Raw genomic sequence first — 11,824 nt, forward strand, 5'->3', positions numbered from 1 at the left:
TGAAATGTTTCGATAAAAGTTTTACCAAATTTAAAACATAATTTAAATTTAATGTTCATTTTCGCACCGATAACACAGACATACTGACAGTTAAAACAGAGAACTATAATATTATACGTTCTCTGGTTAAAACGCAATAACTTCACTTCCAATCGATGAAATGTCATGAAGTTCTCACTGGACAATCGATAAGGATAACAGTTTCTAACGCGCCATCGACATATAGATGGCGCCTCCTGGGGGCCCTAGATTCAAAAAGTCCTGTTTACTTTGGAAAGCTCCTTGTATATATGTATATAATGATGATTATTTGTGAAAGGTATTCTAGCTTCGGAGCAACCGGAATTGTATTTTTTTTTTTTTGGGCTTTAAATCGTTTGATTACCTCTCCAGAACTATTCTAAAAGAAAAACTCTTACTTCTTAATTTTGCTTGATAAAGTATTACAATTGAAATTCTTTTTACAATCTAAAATCTACAATCTCTTCTTATCTCATATTTAGTGTTACTTTTTGCTGCTATAGTATAAGACGAGAACATTGCAAGATTATTGTTTTTTTACAAACATTTTATTAAGTAGACTTAAAAAAGAAATTATTTATAAAACGGAGAATTCAATCTTTAGTATGCGATATCTAAACTATTGATAGTAAAGTTCCAAATTCATGCCATCGTGTATTTCATCTAGAAAAGCAAGAGATATACATATATGTTAAAGTTATGATTTATAACAATTATTATTTAACTACTCACAATCGCATAGACGTATAGGATCTTTATAGATGGTGTACCACTTTTTTAAAACTATCTTTTCAGATTTTGTGCCTGTCTGCGCTGCAATTAACTTTTTTAGATCGCCAATTGTGTCATCCGGATTGCATTTCACTCTCACCTATTATAGAAAAGATTTCTTTATTTATTTGTTTCTAATTAAAACAATTACAGTTACTTACTTTTTTGCCCAGCCGATCATTGCAAGTAATTTCAATCATTGTTGATATCCAATATAAACAAGAATTCCAAAACTAAAACAATTGTAAATTGTGTCTTCTAAACACTTTACACACAAATTTAGCTTTATGACATTTGTCAAAATGCCAGCTGACAGGTCAATTATTTTGAAGCCAATGCATTTATGTGTTGCCTTGCTAAGGAAAATAAATAAAGTATATTTTTTACAATCTGCTTTATATGGATAATGTTTATTTTATATAAGAGATAATGGTGATTTTTGAAAAAATTAAAAACGTCTTCTGTTTTAAGTAACACGCTTTTAAATCATTAAGTCATCTCTTCCAAAAACGCATTCGTTTCGATAACAGAAAGGTGTGTACCACTAATTTTTAAAACTTCACTTTACATTTTCGTCTTACTAATAAATGCAGCTCTGTTGATTACAAGAAACAACAAACATTTGTTTTGTTTACGAAAAGCAGTAAGTCAAAAATCGTTTTTTCACAAAATAAGTTAGAACAGATCTTCTCATACACCAACTTTATTTATTAATTAGAAGTCTGTGTGAAATTAGTCATGTCTATGATACCTTTCTTTCCATCGTTGAGACCACAAATTGCTAATCGCATTTGGTTTGAAATTAATACTCCACCTAGCGAAGATGATGTTTTGCGTTATGAGCGGGATCATGATAATTGGAAGGAATCTATAAAAAATGCGGCAAGCGATATTCCGCCTCTAGGTAAAGTTTTAACCAGACCTGGACCAGAAACTGATGACGAAGATGGTAATATATACTTCAAATTCAATCAAGGGCATATAATCTTTCTTTTATGATTTCAGCTAACGATGATAGCGATGATTCAGATACTCACGATGATGATGATGATACAAATGACAGAGCTATTCCTGGTCAGCCAGAGCATTCTGCACTTTATTCGCCTGGTGATGATGCTAACCCAATTAATGAAGACGTGCCAACAACAGTCGACACTTTATAAATCGTTATTTCCTTCGTGGCTGTTTAGTTTTTGTAAGACAAAATAATAGCATAATTTTGCAAATCGGAATTATATTGTATCGACCACTCAAAATTTAATAGAACTTAGCACTTTGTGTAAAATCTATTATAGCCTTAGGCATTACTTACCTGCCAGCCAGTTTATAAGTTTCTTAAAAGTTCGGTGTTATATACCGTCCAAATAATTAAACATAAAAACGAAGACATTTGCAAATTTTGTATGCCGGAATTATTATTTTCATCAATGTATTTCTTTTAAGAACGATTCATATATTTAAATACAAAATCAGACTTATATTTGTAATTTCTATATAATAGTTTCATTTTTTCTAAAGTAGAACAATTTTTGTATTTGAGGATTCTAACGTTAATTTTTTGATATCATTAGTAACGGATTCTTGAAAATTGTTTGATCCCGCGATTATAAAAACTGATTCCGTACTATTACCGACGATTTCTTTGCTAATATCATTCAATTCAGAATTGGTAAAACGACGCAAATGAACCTTTTCTTTATACCGCAACTGCTTTTGAAACCAGGTGCATTCTCCAGAGCATTCAGCCGTTTTACACTTACGGTGCATACATTTCTGATGTGCGAGATATATATGACTTTTATAGTTCCAATACTTATTAAAGTCTCGTAAGGCATCTCGAAAGAAAGTATGTTCTATATCTTTATAACATGCTACTTGAAAAACGTGACTGAAGTCTTCTTCATTATTTAGAATATCTTCAACAATGCGGATTGTTGCTGCGATGGCAACACCTTGTGTTATAATGAAAACATTACGTTCAGTTTTCATGTTACTAAAATATTCGTAAGCACCTATAGGTCCTCGAAATTCAACAAAATCACCAACCTTCAGTGTTTTAATATATCGAGACATTTGACCGCAAGGAGCGAGATTTACGAGGATTTTAAATTCCATCGCCAAAGTATCCACCCAAAAAGGAGAATAGGGCCTCAGACAAACTAGCCCAGTAGCCAAATATTGACGCATCATTACATGATAACCTGTTGGTATCATCAAAGCGAAGTCTTCCATACCGTCTGGCAAATCAGCAACACAAAAGTGGAGTTCAAATACTTCGACACCATTTCCATTATCATCTTCCCTGCACATAGGATTATGTGGATATTTGCTTGACAGTCGAAATTTTCGATACTCCGAAATTACATTCTGTTTTCCTTCTATGTTATTACAAGAAGTTTTCCGATATCCGACATTTAACACACAATTTATGCAGCCATTACCGCAGCATTCACTCTCACTCATAAATGCAGTTTGATCCATTATATTCAAATTTGTCTAAGATAATTTTTCCTATCCGTAGTTTCCATATTCCTTATCAATTTATGCAATTGAAACCGATTTTTTTCAAAGTAGTGAAACCCTCTCATGATATTAAGGCAATCGTTAAGAACTTTGGATCGCACAGACATTCAATAACATGGTGATAAGTGCCAACAGCTGACGACCGACTTTTCAATGACACCTCATATGGTTTTTTCTGACGTCTACTGATATGTTATTTACAGATAAATAAGCAAAAGTGAAAGATATTTTGAAAATAGTTTTTTTATACATAAATTATAAAATTTGCATCTGAAATAAATGAACTAAACACAAAAATATCTTATGCGGCTTTTACGATATTCAATCCCTCATTTATTAAAGAGATCAGGCGAGATTATAAGTCAACAACGTGTTTTACATACAGAAGGTGGTATGGCCTGTAGCCGCTTTGAATATGTTAAAAACTACGAACAAGACGATAGCATTTTACCGAATGTGTGGATAGTGATACGTTTAGATGGCAAGGGATTCCATAAATTTTCCAAAGCACACGATTTTGCTAAACCTAACGATGCCAATGGTATGTACATATATATATATACAAATGTTTTTTTTTACTATTGAATTATTTGTATACATTTATAAATATCTTCTATAAACAGCGCTTAATTTGATGAACATCGCCGCGGTAACGGTAATGGAAGAATTCCGCGATGTAATACTAGCTTATGGTCAAAGTGATGAATATTCATTTATATTCCGAAAGGAAACTAACGTTTTTAATCGACGAGCAGCAAAACTTCTCACATACGTAACCAGTTTATTCACTTCTGCCTACGTATTTAACTGGAATCATTGGATGCACAACAAAACTTTACAATATCCTCCATGCTTCGATGGTCGAGTTGTATTATATCCATCAGATCAAAATTTACGCGACTATCTCAGCTGGCGACAAGCTGACGTACACATAAATAACTTATACAATACCGCCTTTTGGAATTTAGTATTACAATCAGGACTAAGTAATCAAGAAGCTGAAGCTGAGCTTCGTGGTACATTCTCTGCGGATAAAAACGAATTGCTTTTTACTAAATTTGGCATCAATTATAACAAGCTTCCCCCCATGTTTCGCAAAGGTACTATACTATTGAGGAAGCGTGTGAAAATCAGCGACCATGATGGTTTAAATAGACAGCTAATTGTACCCGTGCACGATGATATGATACGTGCAACATTTTGGAAAGATCATACCGAGTTGTTAGGCAAGTATAAGCCTGGCGACTATGAATCTACCTTTGATGGATTATCGCCAATACTAAAAACACAAATAGAAAAACTTAGCTCCGGAGATGAAAAGCCACAAAATGTAGAATGTTCAAGTTAGCACAATATTTTTACAAAAATTATATCTAATTATAGAAATAAGTAAAACTTTTTATTATTATTTAATAAAACATTTATTTGAAATTTTTATGTGTGTATGTATCATTTACTTAAAAAAAAATCCACTTATAATTCATAGCTGAGGGCTCTTAAACCTATTGCTGTCTAAACGCCATTAGTATTCTTCATCGTCGTCGTCATCATCGTCTAAACCTCCGCTATTGTTAGACTTCATTTGTCGATGCATTAGCTCAGCATTTTGTTGAACAGCAGACGCTTGCATGCTAATCCATTGTTGTTGCTCTTCACGTGCTTGCTCTTCGCGAGCTTTAGCGAATAGTTCTTGTTGTTGTCGCAGAAGTTCCTCTTCAGGTATACCAAGATTTTCTAGTCGTGTACTTTGACGTCGCCGTTTAGCTGCAACTTCTTTGCAATCATTCAATACGGCCTCTGCTTCATGTTTATAATCACAGAATCCCAAACGGTCAAGAGCTTCTAATACATGCTCTGCATTAATTGTCTTTTTATTACGTCTGTTGCATACGTCGTTAGCTTCTGAAGAAATTAAGTGTATAAATTCTGTGCAGCAATTAAGTATCAGTTCTCGACTCTCATTCGCAACACGGACTGATGGTACCAGCTCTTTTATAATTTTGTTAATACTTGCTCTAGGCAAAGTCAAGTCATCATCCTCTGTAGGTGGTGGGCACAGCTCATCTTGTGGGTCTGCCATTTATTACAAATATTTATTGCGTTAATCGTCCTAATTTAAATACTTTATACTTTAAACTTTTATGTACAATATGGAATATATCATAAAATATATATATGTTGTTATAATTTCTGTACTGTTCGACAGCAACTTAAATTTCCTAAACATTGTTGACAAGTGTCAAAAATGACAACCCATAGAACAAAAATACCCTTCAGTGTTGCAAAGTTTTATAAATAAAAAAATAGGGGGATTTTAAAATTTCTTTAAGTGCTGCCATAGAATCTAATTAAAGATATAAAAATTTTTAAATATATAAGAAACAGACAAATCACAACTTCAAGTGGTAAGTATTGCAAAGTCAAATTAGGTACAATAATACCTGTTTTTATAGTTGAATACTTAAAAATAATATTTTACATAAAAAAAATCTGTAGGAAATGAATTTTTCGGTATTTACTATTTCAAAATTCCATATATTCAAAAGCTTCTGCTAATTATGAAAATATACATACATATATTCTTGAAGGCCTATAAATTTCCCTTTTTAAGGCAAGTTGGCCAACACTGATCCCACCTTACATAATAGGAAATTCACAACACCATTTTCTGTCAATTGCTTCGTGTCGTGAAAAATTCGGTAATTCTCATTTTGCATAACCAAAGATTGCGGAAAAAATTGTGATAATAATCAAATTTCTACTACTTTTAGTTTTCTGCACGGTCCGGGACTTCAACTTAGCAAGATGATGATGCAGCGTGCTAACATTTTGATGCCAGTTGCCATTGAGGCGACTTTCCAGTCGCAGCCGCAGCGCGGTATGGCTACTTTGAAAGCCATCTCAATCCGTTTGAAGTCCGTAAAGAATATTCAGAAAATTACGCAATCCATGAAGATGGTGTCAGCTGCCAAATATTCGCGTGCTGAACGTGATTTAAAAGCTGCCCGCCCCTATGGTGTTGGCGCGCAACAATTCTTTGAGAAAACCGAAATCCAATCGGAAGATAAAACTGAGCCAAAGAAGCTGTTGATTGCCATGACATCTGATCGTGGTCTATGTGGTGCCGTGCATACCGGTGTTGCTCGTTATATCCGTAACGAACTTGCTAAAGATGATTCCCAAACCAAGTTATTCTGTGTTGGTGACAAGTCGCGTTCCATTTTGTCACGTACCTATGGCAAGAACATTTTGATGGTTGCCAACGAGGTCGGTCGTCTGCCACCTACCTTCCTTGATGCTTCAAAAATTGCTCATGAAGTGTTAAAGACCGGTTATGATTTCACTGAAGGTCAAATTGTCTACAACAAATTTAAATCAGTCGTTTCATATCAGTTGTCTACGCTGCCAGTTTACAACGCACCAACCGTCGAGAAATCTGAGAAGTTGGCACTCTATGATTCACTTGATAGCGAAATTGTGCAGAGCTACTTGGAATACTCGCTAGCTTCATTGATATTCTATACCATGAAGGAAGGTGCTTGTTCCGAACAATCTTCCCGTATGACTGCCATGGACAATGCGTCCAAGAACGCCGGTGAAATGATTGAGAAGCTCACACTCACATTCAACCGTACCAGACAGGCTGTCATCACCCGTGAGTTGATTGAAATCATCTCTGGTGCTGCCGCTTTGAATTAAAAAATATAAAACGATCGAAGTAGTGAATGGAAAAATTTCGAAAGAAATATTTGTTTTACGTTTTCGGAAAGCGGAATTTAACGAAATAGCGTATTTTTCGCCATAAGTTAAAATTTGAAATAAAATATTATAAACAAATAAAACGTATATGAATGTCTTTAATTTTTCTTTAAATAGAGAGAAACCCTTAAGTGGAATTTAAAAATCGTTTAATATAGACAGGCGAATTTTTTTCTGTTTTTGAATCTAAAACTCTCTAAAATGTTGAGCTGTTTGTTTAGGCATCTTCACCAAATTTGGCATATATTATTGACCAAGACAAAGGACGTTCTCTGAAGAAAATTCTTAGATCGAACCACTAGAACATATAGCAGCTATATCAACTGAGAACAAATTCAAGATAAAGATCTATACTACAAGAAATACACCTGATAAGGGCATTATAGCTTCAATGCAGTTGATTTAACATTTTTACTTATTATAAGTTCTTTGCGTTTACAAAACCCTTTCAAAGAATAGCAGTAAGAATTTTGTTGAAAACAATATACTTTTCTCATTTAAAACATTAGTTTTATTTTAAGACATTATTTCTTAAAAATTAACGGAAAGTGGGAATAAAATCCTTGTGTCCAATTTACATATCTAAAAGGTGTTTGGAAGAACTGAAACAGAGTGTACTAAAAAATTAGCTCAATCATGTGGCATTTCTTGGTATTTGATATAGTATATGTATGTACCATGCGTTGTATAAAAATGAATTAAGAGAGCAAAAGCACAACCTGACATTTTTACGCGATCATATATTGTATTCATTGTTTACTTTACAAATGTAAATGACGTTATTGTGAATATAGAAAGTCTTTTGCTAAAAAGAAATGTCTTGAACGCATAGTGGAATTAACCACGATTTGATATTTCTCTAAGTTTTTTGTTTGTTTTATTTGTGTTTTGTGTTCTTTTTTTTTTCTTTAATTTACTTTTATCATAATTTCTTCCATTTTATGGTTTTTGTTTATCGCTTGTTATTATAAAAAGTTGTCTAATTTATGAAACAAAAAGAAATACATTTATATAAAATAATAAAAATAAACATTTTCTCTCCTGTGCATGGGGATGCTCTAAGTTACCATGGCCGTCTACCATTTCTTTTTATGTTCGTCCATTGATACACCACCTGGACCCAGTGACACAATCATTAGTAAACCGCCGATGACGGAGAGCGTCTGTAAAAATAGGATTACAAGTGTAATTATATGAATGTATTACTTGTTATATATAGATAAAATCACAAGTGCATGTATAAGAAAGTTATATTAACAACATCCATCTAGAATTTTTTAATGATTTAACATATTACCTGGAAAAAGTCATATTTCAGAAAATCTCTAAGTGGTTTATAAGAAGGAATGGTCCACCACGCGTTATGATACAAATTGAGTACAGTCAATAATGCTACGAGGATGAGTGCAGATAATTTTGTTTTATATCCGATTGTTACCAGAACCATCAAAATTGAACCGACGATGTCTAATAAAATCTGAAAATATTTCAAAGGATCATATTTGTATTATATTGCATACAATATTAAATATTTATAATACCTGAAGGAAGCTCATTTCGAAACGAATTAATGTAATAAACATAAATGCGAGCAGTATACGACCAGCGAGCTGCATTACATTTTTGGGTTTATTCTCACCAAGTGAGGGCACACCAGCAAAAAGACTGCGTCCTTCCACACGTGATTCCGCTAAAACAAGCAGTAATGCACCAAGCAGTGCCAGATTGCGCAGCAAGAATTGTATGTCCCAAAGGATAGAGTAAGCGATTGTCTAGTGTAAGGAACGGTAAAAAAAATTAAACTCATTGATCACTTAAATAATGGGTACTTGAAACATTTCACATACCTGTAGAATTACAATGAAGAAAAGCACACCAACAGCAATTTCAACCTTAAATCTAGCGATTACCATTACACAGCCGCCTAGTTGTCCAAATAAATTCACAAGTACAAAAACTGTCGCCAAAAACTTGCCACATCCCCAACTTATATCCATATATTCACGTTGTTCATTCCATTGAAAATACATGCGCAAACCATCTTCAAAAAATGTCGCTATTAAACACAGACGGGCGACTGTAGGCAGGATATTTTTACCGCGACGAATAACCTGCATGAAAAAAAAATAGAGAGAAGTTAATATTTGTTTAATATCTGTTGTATAAATATAACAGCTTCGAATATTTTGCTAGTGCTAGGAAACTGTTTCAAATGCAGACGTTATTATATAACGGAATGATGCGGATCTATATTCAGCTAAAGGGTTTTGCTTCAGATTCAACTAGTCGTAACAAAATAATAACTATCCAACTAAAATAATAAAACATTAGTTCTTTCAGCAATTACTTTTTTTAAATAAATTTCATGTAACGTGCAAAAGTCTTGTAAAGATATGAATGTGATCAGTAGTTTTTTGGACAAGACGTGACTACGTGACGAACACCGGAACTGTCAATCAAAATTTTTTAGATATGTATAGATAGTATATTTTATGTAACATAATAAATAAACAAAGTGAAACTCATAATGAAACAGAATTTAAATTTTGGTTATATCTGCTAGCAGAATTTTTTTTTTTTTTTATACGTTGATAACGATATCTACATTATAATGTCGGGTATGTACAGAAATTTTGTTCCTTTAAATTAAATAATATTGATTTGAGAAAGAAAGTATAGAATGACAAACAATGTATGCACATATACAAATATTGTTTGATCCGAAAAGGAGGCACGTTGTCAAACAAAGCCATTCACATATAAAATTAAATATTTTACATTTGCTTAGTTGTTTTTACGGTAAATTCAAAACAGAACATAGAATGACACTGAAAATATTATTAAAAGGAACCTGACACAAAAAACTGATAAGATAATTGAAAACTTACTTTAAATAGTATTTTAAATAGTTAAAAGGCTTTAATTATATGCGCATACATGCTTCAGTTGATAGTAGATTGGTAATATTGAAACTTTTTATAATGTAACTATATAATACTTTTTCAGTTACGTTATTTTTTTCTTATTTTGTCTACAATACATACAACTAACTATAATAATATGTGCTCATCTTATGTAAATATGAAATCAAAGTGCATGTGTGGCATTTTAAATGCGACCGACATATCATTACTTAAACACGAAACTTTCGAAATATGTTAAAGACAGCTAAAAATAGTAAAAAAAAAAAAAGAGAAAAACTAAACCGGTCAAGAGAGTAAATCTATTGAGCCTGATGTAATGTTTGAGACGGAAGTTCGAAGCAGAAAGTAAAAGTTAGATACACTTGTAATGCAAGTTACATATGTATGTACATGCACGCATAGATTGCTGTATATTGACTGAGGGCAGATTAATTAATTTCACCAAAGAGGAAATTGTTAAAATTTAATCTATGATTATAACATGTTCGTACTTTACACTTTATTTTTAATTAGAATAAAACAATTATTACGAATAATACTTAAGCTTTCTTAAAACCATTAACTAGTTATCAACAAGTGGCACTCGAATCTAATATTTAAATTTATGTTTATTTACATATATTAGAAAATGCCCGATCACATACATAACACTGTTTGGCAAAATTAATGATAATTTAAATTATTTCTTTATATATTATTACTTTTCAAACTCATTAAGCTCTCTTCCACATGTTATATCAATTCACTTGACGTCCCAATTGCATACAGCGCAGAAATCAAACTTATTGGAACGCCACAATCATTACTAGTCTACAATTCATCATTAATATTAAAAAAACATTTTGTATGAACAGCAGCATTAGACAAACTAATATTATAATGTTAAAACAACAACTCAATATTGCTGATACGAATGGATGACGTTGACAGTTTTTTCGTAATCTACCGTGCGGCTACTCAATTTAGCCGTACTCATCTCTTTCTAGTGCAAAATAGCAGGATGATTGCCGTAATATCTAATCAAGCCGTTATGATGATCACTTTCTTTAAAAAATTCACATAGCATTTTTCTGTTTTCATTCGCTTTAATATTGGTTTCTTTGATTGTCTTACCAAAGTTTGGAAGTTCAAGTTTTGTACCAATTTACCTGATCCGCCACATCCTCCGTTTTCGAAATGTATTCGTTGGGGATATTCATTTTTGTTTGTGTACTTAATGTTCGTCGTTGTCCCGGAACCTAAGCTCAATGGAACAAATTTATTCGTTACGGCTTGAGTTATAAAGCCTACTTTCTTTTACGATTTCTCACTGCCCTTTATAATATTTGAAATAAAAAATATTAACAAAACTTGAAGAAACACGAACTACTTTAACACGAACCACGAAAACGAGACAAATGTTGGAAGAGAACACGTCTGCTGCATATTATCAGTGTTGTATTTGATTTTTACATCCAGTGTTGAAGATCGCCCCTTAGAGTAAAGAAATATATTTCAGCGCATTGAAATCACTTTTTTTGCTAAAAAAATTTATGAAGATTAAAACCAATAATGTGCATTTGATTCAATTTTTTTAAAGTTGTTTTGACATGTCGAAAGCCGAATTATTAAAATAAAAGCTTATTACATATAACATAAATGTCATTCAATGCTATTTATTATATCATAAAGATCTACTGCATTTAAATAGTATTTATTATAAATTCAAAGGATTCTGACAAAAAATTAATATACATGTATTTAAAAGTTTTCTATAGAAAAACATTCTTTATATTACATAGATAGAAAAAACGCTAATAAAGGGTGTACCAAAATTAACATAGGAT

The 11,824-nt window shown here is 32.3% G+C and overlaps 7 protein-coding genes across 8 annotated transcripts; 3 read left to right on the plus strand and 4 right to left on the minus strand.

Moving 5' to 3' along the window:
• Window positions 1–547: 547 nt before the first annotated feature.
• Window positions 548–1,086, minus strand: LOC108970666 (ubiquitin-like protein 5). The gene is made up of 3 exons (XM_018936182.1): window positions 954–1,086; window positions 754–892; window positions 548–684 (listed from the first exon to the last, which is right to left on the minus strand). The coding sequence occupies exons 1-3, from the start codon at window positions 990–992 to the stop codon at window positions 641–643; spliced, it is 222 nt and encodes a 73-aa protein (XP_018791727.1). The 5' UTR covers window positions 993–1,086; the 3' UTR covers window positions 548–640.
• Window positions 1,087–1,380: 294 nt separating this feature from the next.
• Window positions 1,381–2,229, plus strand: LOC108970667 (anaphase-promoting complex subunit 15B). The gene is made up of 3 exons (XM_018936183.1): window positions 1,381–1,435; window positions 1,511–1,741; window positions 1,798–2,229. Exons 2-3 carry the CDS (start codon window positions 1,531–1,533, stop codon window positions 1,953–1,955), a joined length of 369 nt encoding a protein of 122 aa, XP_018791728.1. The 5' UTR covers window positions 1,381–1,435; window positions 1,511–1,530; the 3' UTR covers window positions 1,956–2,229.
• A 74-nt stretch (window positions 2,230–2,303) lies between these two features.
• On the minus strand, window positions 2,304–3,486 carry LOC108970673 (NADH-cytochrome b5 reductase-like). Its single transcript, XM_018936195.1, has one exon. It carries the CDS (start codon window positions 3,271–3,273, stop codon window positions 2,305–2,307), a length of 969 nt encoding a protein of 322 aa, XP_018791740.1. The 5' UTR covers window positions 3,274–3,486; the 3' UTR covers window position 2,304.
• Window positions 3,487–3,500: 14 nt separating this feature from the next.
• LOC108970674 (probable tRNA(His) guanylyltransferase) lies at window positions 3,501–4,734 on the plus strand. Its single transcript, XM_018936196.1, has 2 exons — window positions 3,501–3,856; window positions 3,939–4,734. The coding sequence occupies exons 1-2, from the start codon at window positions 3,619–3,621 to the stop codon at window positions 4,661–4,663; spliced, it is 963 nt and encodes a 320-aa protein (XP_018791741.1). The 5' UTR covers window positions 3,501–3,618; the 3' UTR covers window positions 4,664–4,734.
• Window positions 4,735–4,742: 8 nt separating this feature from the next.
• LOC108970680 (protein Dr1) lies at window positions 4,743–5,539 on the minus strand. The gene has a single exon (XM_018936203.1). It carries the CDS (start codon window positions 5,393–5,395, stop codon window positions 4,838–4,840), a length of 558 nt encoding a protein of 185 aa, XP_018791748.1. The 5' UTR covers window positions 5,396–5,539; the 3' UTR covers window positions 4,743–4,837.
• A 387-nt stretch (window positions 5,540–5,926) lies between these two features.
• LOC108970677 (ATP synthase subunit gamma, mitochondrial) lies at window positions 5,927–7,161 on the plus strand. The gene is made up of 2 exons (XM_018936198.1): window positions 5,927–6,014; window positions 6,087–7,161. Exon 2 carries the CDS (start codon window positions 6,121–6,123, stop codon window positions 7,012–7,014), a length of 894 nt encoding a protein of 297 aa, XP_018791743.1. The 5' UTR covers window positions 5,927–6,014; window positions 6,087–6,120; the 3' UTR covers window positions 7,015–7,161.
• An 884-nt stretch (window positions 7,162–8,045) lies between these two features.
• On the minus strand, window positions 8,046–11,406 carry LOC108970679 (surfeit locus protein 4 homolog). Of its 2 annotated transcripts, none has more exons than XM_018936201.1 (5): window positions 11,147–11,406; window positions 8,922–9,185; window positions 8,616–8,846; window positions 8,372–8,551; window positions 8,046–8,237 (listed from the first exon to the last, which is right to left on the minus strand). In XM_018936201.1, the coding sequence occupies exons 1-5, from the start codon at window positions 11,195–11,197 to the stop codon at window positions 8,151–8,153; spliced, it is 813 nt and encodes a 270-aa protein (XP_018791746.1). In that variant the 5' UTR covers window positions 11,198–11,406; the 3' UTR covers window positions 8,046–8,150. The 2 variants fall into 2 exon arrangements, with proteins under 2 accessions (XP_018791746.1, XP_018791747.1); XM_018936202.1 differs by lacking the exon at window positions 11,147–11,406 and adding an exon at window positions 10,700–10,845.
• Window positions 11,407–11,824: the final 418 nt, after the last annotated feature.

This window comes from Bactrocera latifrons, unplaced genomic scaffold (assembly GCF_001853355.1).
Source record: "Bactrocera latifrons isolate USDA-ARS-PBARC rearing strain unplaced genomic scaffold, ASM185335v1 scaffold_306, whole genome shotgun sequence".
Classification (NCBI taxonomy): Eukaryota; Metazoa; Arthropoda; class Insecta; order Diptera; family Tephritidae; genus Bactrocera; species Bactrocera latifrons.